Here is a 12,614-nt window from a genome sequence, read left to right as displayed (position 1 = left end):
TGACAACAGTAATGTTTAACAACTGGGCATGACGACAGCTTAAAGAAGAACTGACATTTTTTTTTTTTTTTTCAGTGAAGGTCCAGGATCTCTAAAGCCTTAAAAAAAGATACTGCCAGGCCTCTGGGCGCCCTAAACAATTCAATATGAAGAGCTTTTCTACAGCCAATTTCGGGTGCGAGTCTACTGTGTCGTGATGTCATGTGGGAGCAGGACGTGCAGCGTTTTTGACACTCCTGTTCGTTGTGAAGGCCAATTTAGCAGCATAGCAAATGAGAAAATTAGCTAGAGTGAGTTTCAAACATCACCACGTCCCGCTTTCACGTGACCGTGACCACTCACTGCATCATGTCACGAATTGGTAGAAACAAAATGGAAACTGGCTGTAGAAAAGCTATTTCATAATTTAGGGCGCTTGAGGCATGCCAGAATTTTTTCTAGGATTTAGAGGTCCCAGACGTTTATATACTAAAGAAAGAAAAAAAAAAGAAATATCATGTCAGTACACCTTTCACACCTTCAGAAAGTGCTTCAGAAAGATCCACTGTGGTTGCTTTGTGGCTGTGGTGTTGGGCTGCTAAGCACGAGGTCGTGGGATTGTATCCCGGCAATGGCGGCCGCATTTCAATGGGGGTGAAATGTGAAAACAGTAAATAGCCACAGTGGTTTGTCCAACCATATATTGAAAGCCATAAGTAATGCCTCCTGCTAATTCACACTGAGATCAGCACTGCCACCGATAATTCGAACGCCGCGCCATCGTGGATGGGGAAGTGCTAGTGCTTGAGAGCAGGTTGGAGTTGCTCGAGTCGCCGCGCAGCTTTCATTTCATTACCTTAAAGACCCACAAGGGGTATTACATAAGGGGTTGGTACATATATTTTGGTGAGCAAGTGTTAACACAACGAAACATGACTGGTAACATTATTGGCAAAGTTGGATGAGCACATGATGGCTGCGATGTCGTTGGGTAGGTCGTTCTAGTCTGCTGCAGTACGGGAAAAAAATGATGCGGCAAAGGTGGTAGTTCGGGCACGAGGTCGGGAAACTTGAAGCGGATGACGAGTGCGATGAGATATGCGGGCTGGAGGGACGATGTAGGGTGCGTGGCCTAGTGAACTATGGAAAAATTTATGAAACAAGCAAAGGCTGGCAATGCGGCGACGAAGTGATAAGGGCAATAAGTCAGATTCAGCTTTCAAAGCTGACACACTGATGTCGTAAGAATATGATGAATGGATGTATCTGGCTGCTCCATTTTGGACTGATTCGAGTGCGTTTATAAGGTAAAATTGGTGCGGGTTCCAAATGGGTGAGGCATATTTTAATTTTGGTCTGACAAGGGATTGGTACGCTAATAACTTCACATGTTTAGGGGTTTGGCGGAGATGACGTCTTAAAAATCCAAGTGTTTTATTAGCGGATGAAATGATATTCGTAACGTGTGTGCTCCAGGACAAGTCGCCACACAAGGTAATGCCTAAGTACTTGTATGATAGAACCGGTTGTACAGGGACGTTAGCTATGACGTATGGGAAATGAAGTGGGTTACGGCGACGCGTAAAGCACAAGATTTTACATTTTTGAGGGTTAAGTTCCATTAACCAATTGGCACACCATTCCTGAATGCGGTTAAGGTCACCTTGAAGAGATGTTTGGTCAGAAGCGTTATTAACCTTGCGATAAATTACACCATCATCGGCGAACATGCGAATATTACTAGAGACTTGGGTTGGTAAATTGTTAATATAAATTAGAGAAAGAAGCGGACCGAGGACAGAACCTTGCGGAACACCTGACGTTACTGGGATAGGATTGGATTTGCGGTTGTTAACGGTGACGTACTGTGAGTTGTTAGTCAAGAATTCTTCTATCCATTTAAAATATTAGAGGGGAGGTTCAAATATGAAAGTTCTAGTAGTAAGCGTTGGTGAGGAACCTTGTCGAACGCTTTTGCATAGTCCAGAAAAATAGCATCGGTCTGTAGGTTAGAGTCAGGGTTAGCATGCAAATCATGAATAAAAATGGTGAGCTGTGTTTCGCATGAGAAGCCTTTTTGAAAACCGTGTTGCGCAGAATGAAAAAAGTTGTGACAATCGAGGAAGCTCATGACATTGGGGTAGATGACGTGTTCCATGCTCTTTCCATCTGCGGCCCTTTGTTTAGGCCCGACTGGAGAGAGAGACGCGTTTGCGCCTGGCCAGGCATCGCCAATGCCCCTGTTGCAGGTTGGTTCTCTCCCTCTCTCAAGACTTTCAAAATAAAAATGTGGACACAGCACTGCGCAGGTTTTTTTATGTTGCATCTTGGAGGCTATGCTCTTTCTCTGCAAGGTGTTCTGCCAAGAAGTGGCACCAGGGGCACGATTGGGGATCGTTATCGGAATGTGCGTTCGGTTGCGCGGTGCATGCCTCAGGTAATGTCTAAAACATTGATGTTTATTGACGTGATGTTTATCAGTGCTCGCAGTACCAAAAAGCATAGCCTTTGAGATTCGTGGTCATTACTCCAAGGAAAGCATCGCTGGGATACGTGTTTGGACGCCGCATATATGTATAGTGGAATTCAGCAGCGTGAGCATGCATGCTACATCGGACTATGTAAGCTCGTTAACCGAGTGATTTTTTTCTAAGTTTCATTAGTTAGAATTTTGTATGATTTGAATTTTCGTAGCATCCCCACGGAATTTGAATTAACGAGCTTTTACTGTACTTAAATTTAAGTGCACGTTAAAGAACCCCCGGTGGTCAAAATTTCTGGAGTCCTCCACTACAACGTGCCTCATCAAATCATGTTTTTGGCACGTGGAGCCCCATAATTTACCCATTTAAAAAATTTAAGTTCTGTGTAGCTGAGAGTGAATGACCTATTTCCTCCCAGTTTGTGCTGATTTCACTTAGAACAGGAACACTTCATGCACTCTTCAAGCAAAATTCTTATGTTGTAACACAGTATACTACCAGTTCGCTGCTGTCAAAGCATTTTATTACCAGAAAGTTCACTCTGATTGCTTACAGCAAAGACCTCCTGTGCATAGCTGAATATGTGCTGTGACCTATATGTCAATACATGCTAAATATAGTGTAGAGAACTGGATGGCATTAATGCAAGCAACAATGCTGGTGGCCAACACCTTGCGATACTGTGTTGGACCACAGTGAACAGCACTTTTATGTGGAGGTGTGTGAATATTCGATTCAATTTGGTTTGCGAGATGATTACTCGAACACTCGAAAATTGCTGTTGTTGGTTTTTTACATCAGTTTCGCCGCAGTACAGCCATGTTATGCGGTGAAGCACATTTGCCGTGCAGCGAACCAAGTTGGATGGGGGCACTGCCACCAGCACGGTAGCCATAGCACCCTGCTGGTGTTTATGGCTACCCAACAATATCAGCTCAATATGTCAACTGTGACATTGAACATATTTTGCGTCTTTCCTTTTTAGAAGAGCCATTCAACGTATGCTTAGGGACTTACAGTTGGTCTCGGCAACGCCAGTATTGCTCTTCTCGGATATGTATAACAGTATATTAAAATAAGCAAAATAGTTGTAATCGTGTATATTTAAGCAAACATGCTTTTCAATGTTTTTTCCATGCTTTTCAGAAATATCTTATAGCTGCACTTTTAAGAATTTTTCCCTACGTCTAGCTCAACTGCAACTATCAGCGATAGCATTGCTTGAGCGGAGACAGTGGAAAATAACAGCAGTTAAAAGAACTGAGTGCCCTTCCACTCTGTGAAGAAGGATGACCAGCGAAGCTATGCATGTGGGCCCCTTAATGGCGAACTGCACTTCCGCCGCGAGTCGGCCCGGCATTGTACTATCTTCGGGATCGGCCCACGTATGGGGAGTTTTTTGCTTGCCACGCCAACGTCCCAAAAATTTCCTTGGACAGTAGAGGTATACAGCTTCGCTGCAAAAAGAGACAGGCAGCTGTGTTGAAGAACCAAATGTTCTCTTTCAAGCAGCATACATAGGTATACCACTTTGCAAGAAATACGAGAAAACACATGAAGGGAGCATGCGTGGAAGTAAAAGGAAGAATGTCATCACTCTGGTATAATGAAATTTCCTTTGGAATTAGTGTAATTGAGGAAAAGCTCACACAAGCATCGCCACTCTTCTGGATGAGGAAGGCTTCAGAGATTGGTCTTGTGCGCTCATCACGACAGTTTGACAGTATGGCACATTTGAACCACTGCAATGTGTTGTGGTCATTGCATTGATTACAAGACCTGACTTGGCAGGTCTTGTGATCACCAAGTGGGAACAAGCTTCACATCCCAAGTAAAGAGGCTAATACTAGCAGGGTACCCCTTAAAGCTTCTGACAAGCGTTGCTGATTTTCTATTAGTTGATTTTAAAAGCAAGAATCTAGGAGTCACTCAGCGTGAGAGCTGCTTAGAGCAAAATGTTGCTGTAATTCCATAGGTGCACAAAATATATCACAATCTGAAGAAGGTCGTTAACAGAGTAGGCGTTAGGCACTTGTTCACTGCACCAAATAAGCTTGGTAGTCTGTAGAAGTATCGGAAAAAAGCACAGACAGCAGTTTGTTAGGTGCCATTGTAATGTTGTTTAACGGACCCCTCTTTCTTGCGGATGTTTTATGTCGGCCGAACGGCATATTGTGTGAGTGACCACAAGTGCGAACTTTCAAATAATGTCAGTAAGCAAGGAAGAGACAGCCACCGATCATTGCATTGCATTGAATGTGGCTGTGAGCCACATTTTAAACATTGCGTGATAATGTCATTGCATTGTGTTGAATGTGGCTGTGAGTGACTTTTTAAAGATTGCTTAATACTGTCAAACTATCATGATCAGTGCGCAGGACTTATCTCTGAAGCGTTCCCCATTCAGAAGAGTGGTGGTGCTTGTGTAAGTTTTCTTTCAATTTCATTCTTTAAAAGTGATTACATCATTCTTTATATGTACTTCCACACATGCTCCTTTTACGTTTTATGGTTTTCCTTGTAAAATGGTGCCCGCTATAGAGGCTATAGCATTGAGCTACAAAGCCCGAGGATGTGGGATTGAATACCGGTCGCGGCAGCCACATTTTGATGGAGGTGAAATGCAAGAATGCCCATGTCATGGTGTCTACCAAGTTGACATATCCACATTCTCCGAGTTTTCCAGGTTTTCCCTGGGTGCTTTTGGAAAGTTTCCTAAGTGACACAGAACCTTGTTTTATGTCAAGACAGGCTGACACCATGTCGCCCAATGTTGTCACTCTCTAGTAAGCATGTTAAAAAAAAAAAGACTTAATTCAGTTTGAACAGCAACAAGTAATGTTTATGTTATTCAAAAAGAAAACAGGAGGGACGGGTTAGTAAAACGCACAGCGAATAAAATAGGTTCGAAAAAATGGTAAAGCCCATTACAAATCGAGTTAAACATTCTCAAATATGAATATAAAGGAGATGCATACTGAAACAAATATTTCCGAATATGAGCTATTTCTATCCAGCTTGAACAGCAATGAGTAATGTTTATTTTATTCAAAAAGAAAACAGGAGGGATGGGTTAGTAAAACGCACAGCGAATAAAATAGGTTAGAAAAAATGGTAAAGCCCATTACAAATCGAGTTAAACATTCTCAAATATGAATATAAAGGAGATGCATACTGAAACAAATATTTTCGAATATGAGCTATTTCTATCAACTGATAGAAAGCTCATTGGTATGAGGCCCGAACTTTGTCACACAAGAGATTCTCTTTCAACAGCTGGTAAGTAAACCTCAACTGCCCTGACATACACAGCCCGCGCACAACACTTCAGTGTTGTCTTTAAAGAGTTTATCTTAGTTTGGATGAGGGACACCCGCATCTCGACGTTGGCCAAGATTTTGTTTCTTGAGCTGAAGCTCCTTCAAAGAAGCGGTGGCACGTTTCCTTTGCCGCTCTTTCCTTAATGCATGTCCTTTCTGTTCTTGTCCTTCTGCCATGCGTTCACCCCACGGACCATTTGAAGCATCCTCTTGGTCAGTTGTAAGGTCGACATCAGATTTTTCGGACTTCCCAGGGGCCGCGAAAACGTTCGAAAAAATGAATGTATGTCTTTTACTGCCTTTAAGGGCTGAAGTCGCCACAGGCACATCTGAAAAAGCCTGAAGGCCTGCCAGTACACTTATTAGGCATATTGGTGCTCGTACTGTGACAGGAGATGGCGGAAGCACGTGTGTATAATTAAGGAATACATACTATGTTGTGTGACTACTGCCTCCTTTTCACGCTTATGCTTCACCATGTAACATTGCTGTACTGAGGCTAAGCTGACTTTTGGGAACCAGCATTATGCGACGTGCCGTGCTTTCCGAGCTTCAAAGCCAATTGCGAGGACCACAAAGGCGGAATCGGTGCCATTGCTGACATGGCGAATTCTTTCAATGAAAAACTCGGCACCGAATGGCAAGGAGCTTAACAGCAAACGTTGAAGCAACTAGGCCTAGCACTCCCACAGTGGTGGTTATGGCTGCCAGTGGATCTGTGTGCGAGAGCGCCGGTTCGAGGCAGCGAGTTATACCCATGCCACATGGGCGAGGTTAATGCCATTAAAAGTATCAGACCTTAAGTTTTTTAATGCCATTATATTTCGGTCGCTGCTACAGTGCATACTTAATGACATTAAATGTCGCTATGGCGATAGCTGCAGTGGAATGGTTAAGTTTGCTTGCCAATCATAATATAATAAAAAGTTATCTAGGGAGCAAATGTTTAATAAACGGCATGAGAAACATTAACAGGCGTATTTTATGTAGTTTACTTCAAAAAATGTCATTGTTGCACCTAGCTGTAAACTCTCTGAAGCCGAAGTTAGCTCGACGGCCAATCCATAGCATAGCTAAAGCATTAAAATTGGAAAAATGGCACTCGCAGCTTCAAAGCTTTCAAGCAGCGATCCTGAAGAATTTCACCGTGTGCTCCAGTTTGTTGTGGTGTATGTGCTTCTTTGAGCCAAACATTGTCAACAAAGTCGAAGTATGAGGCCAAAAAGGCAAGGAGTTGCCACCGTGCAATCAAACAGCTTCTTCTTGCTAATGCGCTCACGATTAATGCTGTGGCCATGTGTAGTGGTAAAACACACGCTGATCTCTACGAAAATAAAGAGCTCCTTTTAAAAAAAGTGAAGAACATATTAGTTGTTTTTATCGACAAGTTTGCTTAGTATCGTCAGAATGTGGTCAGCACGGCCACGGCGGGGACATTGGAAATGAGAGTACACATTTGACAGCCAAGTGAGTAGTAATAATTGTAAGAACGCACTACACCCTGAAAGAAAGAGCTCTTTTTAAAAGAAAGTCAAAAATATATTAATTGTTCTCCACTAAGAGTTCGTTTAGCCTCGTCAGAATGTGGAGACACTAGGAACAAGAGTACGCATTTGATGGACAAGTGAGTTACGAAAACGCACTATGTCGTGAATGGCATTAAGCTTTAATGCCACTAAGCATGTTCATGTGGCACCCTACGAATGGCATTAAAGTTTAAGGCATTAGTAGCAAGTTAATGTCATTTTTTGTGCCCATGTGGCACGGGTATTAAGGTGGTGGTGGTGGTGGCTTTGATTAATGCCGTTTCGGACCTGCGGTCATGGCAAAATGTCCGGAAAATTGGATGGCGAAGGGTTTTTGTGTCCGAAATTTCAGACGTTCTTATGCACTGACTCTATGGGGTACGGGGTGGTGCCGCGAAGCCGTCCGAACTGTTGTGCATCCGGAACATCGGTCGTTGACTGTACACTGGCAACTCCTCCAGCGGACGACACGGCGTCAAAAACGATTCGTTACGATTCCTCTCTGTTACTCGCGCCAGCATTACCGCGACTTCATTCCCTTTCAATAAAATTACTGCTGATTTTCCCTGATAGAAGCGCAAATTTCCTGAGAATTCCCGGTTGCTGGACACCCTGCATGTACTGTGCATTGAGTGCACATTAAGAACCTCAGGTAGTCAAAATTAGCCCGGGGTGCCCTGCTACAGCATGCGTCATAATCAAATCATGGTTTTGGCACGTAAAACCCCGGAATTTTCTAGCAATGTGGTAAACCTACATATGCTGCTTGAAAGAATAAACAGTTAGTCAGCACTGCTGTCTGTCCTTTTCTCACACCCCGTTATTTTGCGCCATTTTTGCTCAAATCATGAACCAACCAGCCCAAATCATACACTTATGCAGTAGCATTGCCTTCAACATAGTTTTGGTAAAATCCAACACCCAAGAACACCCAAGTGCAAGATGTGAAAGGTGCATTGTTACCTTGGTTAGTGAAGGCAACTGTGGATCAACCTTTGAGGCTGGCTACAGCTTTCTGTGCTGCATCTTCCAGGTCTGCAGCGGTTGTGATTGGCAACCCACTGGAACTCAAGATGTTCCTTGCTTCATCAACATTGGTTCCTGCATGAGTGATTTCAAGGTGCTTTACAAATGCACTTCCCAAACACAAGTCTTGTTATGTGTTCTAAAAGGAAGCAGACTAAGCAGGAACAGCTCAGCCTGATAAATAATTCCTTCAAAACTCTATTTTAATTTATTTGGTTGAAAAAAAGATTAGTTACCTATTACTGAAGAAAATGATACCTAAACTTTGCTAAAAGCCTTGGTGCATCAATGCGGCATCACAGATTTCCAAGTATTTGTTTGTATTTGGAGTGTTCTTGCACAGGAAAAGCTAGTAAACTTGATAGGTTGTGCCTACGATTCCTTTGTGATGCAATGTTGTCTTTTGTTAACGACAAACAATTACATAGATACAGTAGATTTCGGTTAATTTGATCCTAACCATAGGACCCGCTTGAAGTGCATACATTTTTATGGGCCCAAACATTTGTTATTTTGATCCTAAAATTGGTCTTTGATGAAAAGTTTAAAGTTGACTGGTTATTAGGTTGGTGTCAAACCCCATTGGTGGCCACTTTAGTGGCAGTGTATGTTTTGGTGCAACTCTGGGAACAGTGAATGATTATTGCATTTATCCGACAGTAATTCGCGCCCTTTCTTTTTTTTTTCCCCAGGAGAATTGTTCGAAAAATTGCCTGCATGGTGCATTTGGATATGAAACCAAAACCTCATTTGCAGAATTCACAAGAGCCTACCGTAAGAGCCAGCCTAGCTAGCATCATTGCCATTGCCATCACAAGATGGTGACAGTAGCAGTTCTTGCGTAGCATAACGACGATGATGTGCCACTTTCAGCCTTTAATTACGAAAGCTAGTTTGAAAGGCAAGTTATTGCCTAAGCTAGCAGCAACAAGTTCTGTGACATGTTTTTGACATTACAGAGAACTTCAGGCATTGCAGGATGAACTAGCAAAGTGGTTAGTCAACTATGTGGGCCACCACTTCGTTTGCGATTGTGTCCTTTACCGCCGCATATCTACTCCCGATGATCAGGCTCTGCTTCAACGCGACTTAAATCTCATAGAAACCTGGTGTGCGACATGGCTTATGCAACTGAATATTTCCAAATGTAAGTTCATGCATGTATCAAGAAAGCGAAATAACCTCAGCTATCCGTATTCATTAAATTCTACACCACTCTCTGAAACAGAATCATACAGGTATCTCGGAATCATCGTGAACAACAAACTAACATGGTCTGAACACATTTCAAAACTTTGTACAGATGCTTCTAAGTTACTTGGGTTTATCAGACGATCCCTCGCTTTTTCACCCCGTTCTGTCTGTCAACTCGCCTACGTAACATTCATCCGTTCGAAACTCGAATATGCCTCGGCGATCTGGAATCCCCATCAGAACTATCTAATCGATCAGCTTGAAGCCATCCAAAATCGCGCGGCCCGTTTTATCACATCGCAGTATGACAGACGACACAGTATAACTCTTATCAAGGCATCCCTTGATCTTCAACCCCTGGCACTTCGGCGTAAAATTTCACAACTTTGCCTATTTCACAAATTATACTATACCTTCCCACAGCTAAGAAATTCTGTATTACACCCGCCGCTTCGCACCTCACGCCGTCTTTTCAACTCCTTAAGTTTGCAGCGCATACATGGCTCCACAAACTCATTTAATAAATCTTTTTTACCTAGCTCCATTACATTGTGGAATGACTTACCCGATTCCATAGTTACTGAAATAGAACCTAATAAATTCAGGCACTTATTAACAACACATTTCAAGAGCTGAGTTATTTTGCCGTGTTTTTGAATGTGTATGCGTGTTTTGTTTTGTTTCCAAGTTGTTCTTTCCAAGTTGCTTTTTTGTTTTGTTTCCAAGTTGTTTGTATCCAAGTTGTTGATGCTACTAAATGATGTTAATGTTGAACATGTATCCTGCACTCTGTATTGCTTTTTGTTGTTACCGACCATTGCATATGTAACGACTGCTCCCCCCCCTTATGTAATGCCCTAATCCAAGGGCCTTTAAGGGTAAATAAATGATGATGATGATGACGATTGTTGTGGAGTCCAGGGGTGCCACAGCTGTACCAAAGCGCTACATTTAGAGTGGTGGAACAGCCATTCTACCTTCTGACACAGATCTTGGCACAAACAAAAACCTGATTTGGTGCAGTGTCAGACATACATTTCTACAGTGATGGAAGCGGCACTTGGCCTTTGGAGCAGAAAAAATTGCAGTTGAGAGCAGAAAAATTTGATGTTTGGAGCAAGAAAAGAATGCTATGGAGCAGTATCTTACTGTTCTGGTGCAAAGAGGAAGCACTGTGCAAGATAGTACTTTCTGTAACATTGCATTCAATATGTATCATACGTACTAAGAAGCAAGTATTATTTTTTCATACTTGCTGTTCCATTTTACTGTTATAAGAGGATGAAGACAAGTGCAAACTTAATCCTAATTCACAGTTAATTCTACATTTCAATAAAGCTCTCCAAGCTGTCCTTGACTTCGTTATTCATTTGATCTGCTAAACGTTTTACCTGAACAAGCTGAATATGCACAGCTGCCGGATTCTTTATTAATATGGCGTGGGCGCTGTATCGTTGCCTGTTAAAAATTGAGTCACTTTAGCATATGCCAGAGGGTGAAGGTGAAGGCGAAAGCTTACGCGCTTAAAAGACAATGCGTTGCCACTTATTACTTTTCTCCCAACAAAGGTCGTGGGTTCGAGTGCCTTAATTAACTCTGCCATAATTAACACCAAAGGTCAAGGGTTCGAGTGCCTTAATTAACTCTATACTAACCGTGCCTTAGCACAAAACGTTATGGGTTTGACGTCCATATAAGCTCGAGGGTTCGACTACCACCGAAGGTCGTGGGTTTGAGTGCCTGAATTAACTCTGTTTTAATTAACTTTGCCTTTTTTTTTGCATGCTCAGCGGCATCGGAGCCAGATGTGGAAGATGACAATAAACATGCAATAGTGGCACGAGTGCGAGGCGAGCTCACATTCTGTAACGCACGCTCTGTTTTCCAGACCATCAGGGGTATGAGCCACTTAAGGTTGTCGCCTTAATAATAGTACAGTCAAAAATTCGATCTAACGAAACCCAATTTTACGAAGTTCCCAACCTAACAGAGAAATTTCCATTCCCCGGCAAGTACCCACAAGGTTCAATGTTGTCATCAACCCAAATTAATGAAGCTTTTGCCGAAATAAATAAGTAAAAAAGCTGTGATTTATTTCTAATTTTGATGCAGATGGGTTTTTCTTCGAGCGTGCGCTTTAACGCTATAGTGTTAAAACATCTAGCCACCCTAGCTTTATTTTGACGAGGCTGAACGCCAAGCCCATGCACGGAACAACGAACTCGGCAGTCGCTAGCGTTCTTACGTACCAGATGGCGCTAAGGACGGCGGCATTTGGCACCCCTCACAGACTTTTTGCACACGCAAACGTGGGTTAGCGGCAAATACAATTCTGTGGTACCTACTGGGTGTCACTATGTTACTATTTTAGATTTTGAAGGACTGAACAATCCCTTACTTGATTTCCCGAACTTCCCGATTTAATAAAATAATTCGAACCAATTATAGAACTCAAGGCTGCATATCTGGCTTGTAAACCCACAGTATCCGAGAACTCGACAACTGCCGTTCAACTGATCCAGGCTGTTGTTCGCCAGGAATTTGTGAACCTTGGCCTCCTCTCTACTGTCTGTGCCATGAACACTCCCAACACCGCCCTAGTTTCCACGGCCAGGCCTCGTCACACACCGTACACCTTTTATTGTTCCAGGAACCTGTCGGAATGGAAAACAGCTGATAATAAGCCTATCTGTTTTTGCTGCAGCCGAGCTGGTGGGGGGGGTGTTCTGTAAGAGTCCACCTAGTGGACTGTCAATTTCAGCCACTGCTGATTGGATGCAGCTGTACGAGGGAGGGGGAGACGAGCGGCCCTAGCCTATTAGGAACGGCCGAAATGGTCAGTCCACTAGGTGGACTCTTACGGAATACCTCCCTTGGACACACTGCTCGCTGTTGTCGCAGCCCACAGCCTATTTCCCACTTACTCTGGTCCCTTCTGTACTGCACGCCCCTATCCTCATCACACCGAAACCTCTGCAACCAATAGACAGTTTTAGTTACATGTACGCAGAGACTTCACACACGCAAACGTGAAAGCTCTTCTACGTACCATACGCACACTGCACCTGAAACGCTTTTAGCTACAC

At 43.0% G+C, this 12,614-nt stretch overlaps 1 protein-coding gene across 2 annotated transcripts in view; it reads right to left on the bottom strand.

The window, feature by feature from the left end:
• The window catches only part of ScsbetaG (Succinyl-coenzyme A synthetase beta subunit, GDP-forming), a 45,543-nt gene that overhangs the window by 536 nt on the left and 32,393 nt on the right, over window positions 1-12,614 (bottom strand). The window contains exons 11-12 of one of the 2 annotated variants that reach the window (XM_065449718.2): window positions 8,272-8,409; window positions 3,012-3,919 (exon numbers count right to left, since the gene is read on the bottom strand). In XM_065449718.2, coding sequence (XP_065305790.1) covers window positions 8,297-8,409 — 113 coding nt within the window. In that variant the 3' untranslated portion in view covers window positions 3,012-3,919; window positions 8,272-8,296. Of the gene's footprint in view, window positions 1-3,011; window positions 3,920-8,271; window positions 8,410-12,614 lie in introns of those variants that run through there. The other variant, XM_065449717.1, reaches the window with a different exon arrangement.

This window comes from Dermacentor albipictus, chromosome 5, assembly GCF_038994185.2.
Source record: "Dermacentor albipictus isolate Rhodes 1998 colony chromosome 5, USDA_Dalb.pri_finalv2, whole genome shotgun sequence".
NCBI classification, from domain to species: Eukaryota; Metazoa; Arthropoda; class Arachnida; order Ixodida; family Ixodidae; genus Dermacentor; species Dermacentor albipictus.
The sequence above is the reverse complement of the archived record's forward strand: the minus strand, read 5'-3'. Positions and strand labels throughout refer to the sequence as shown.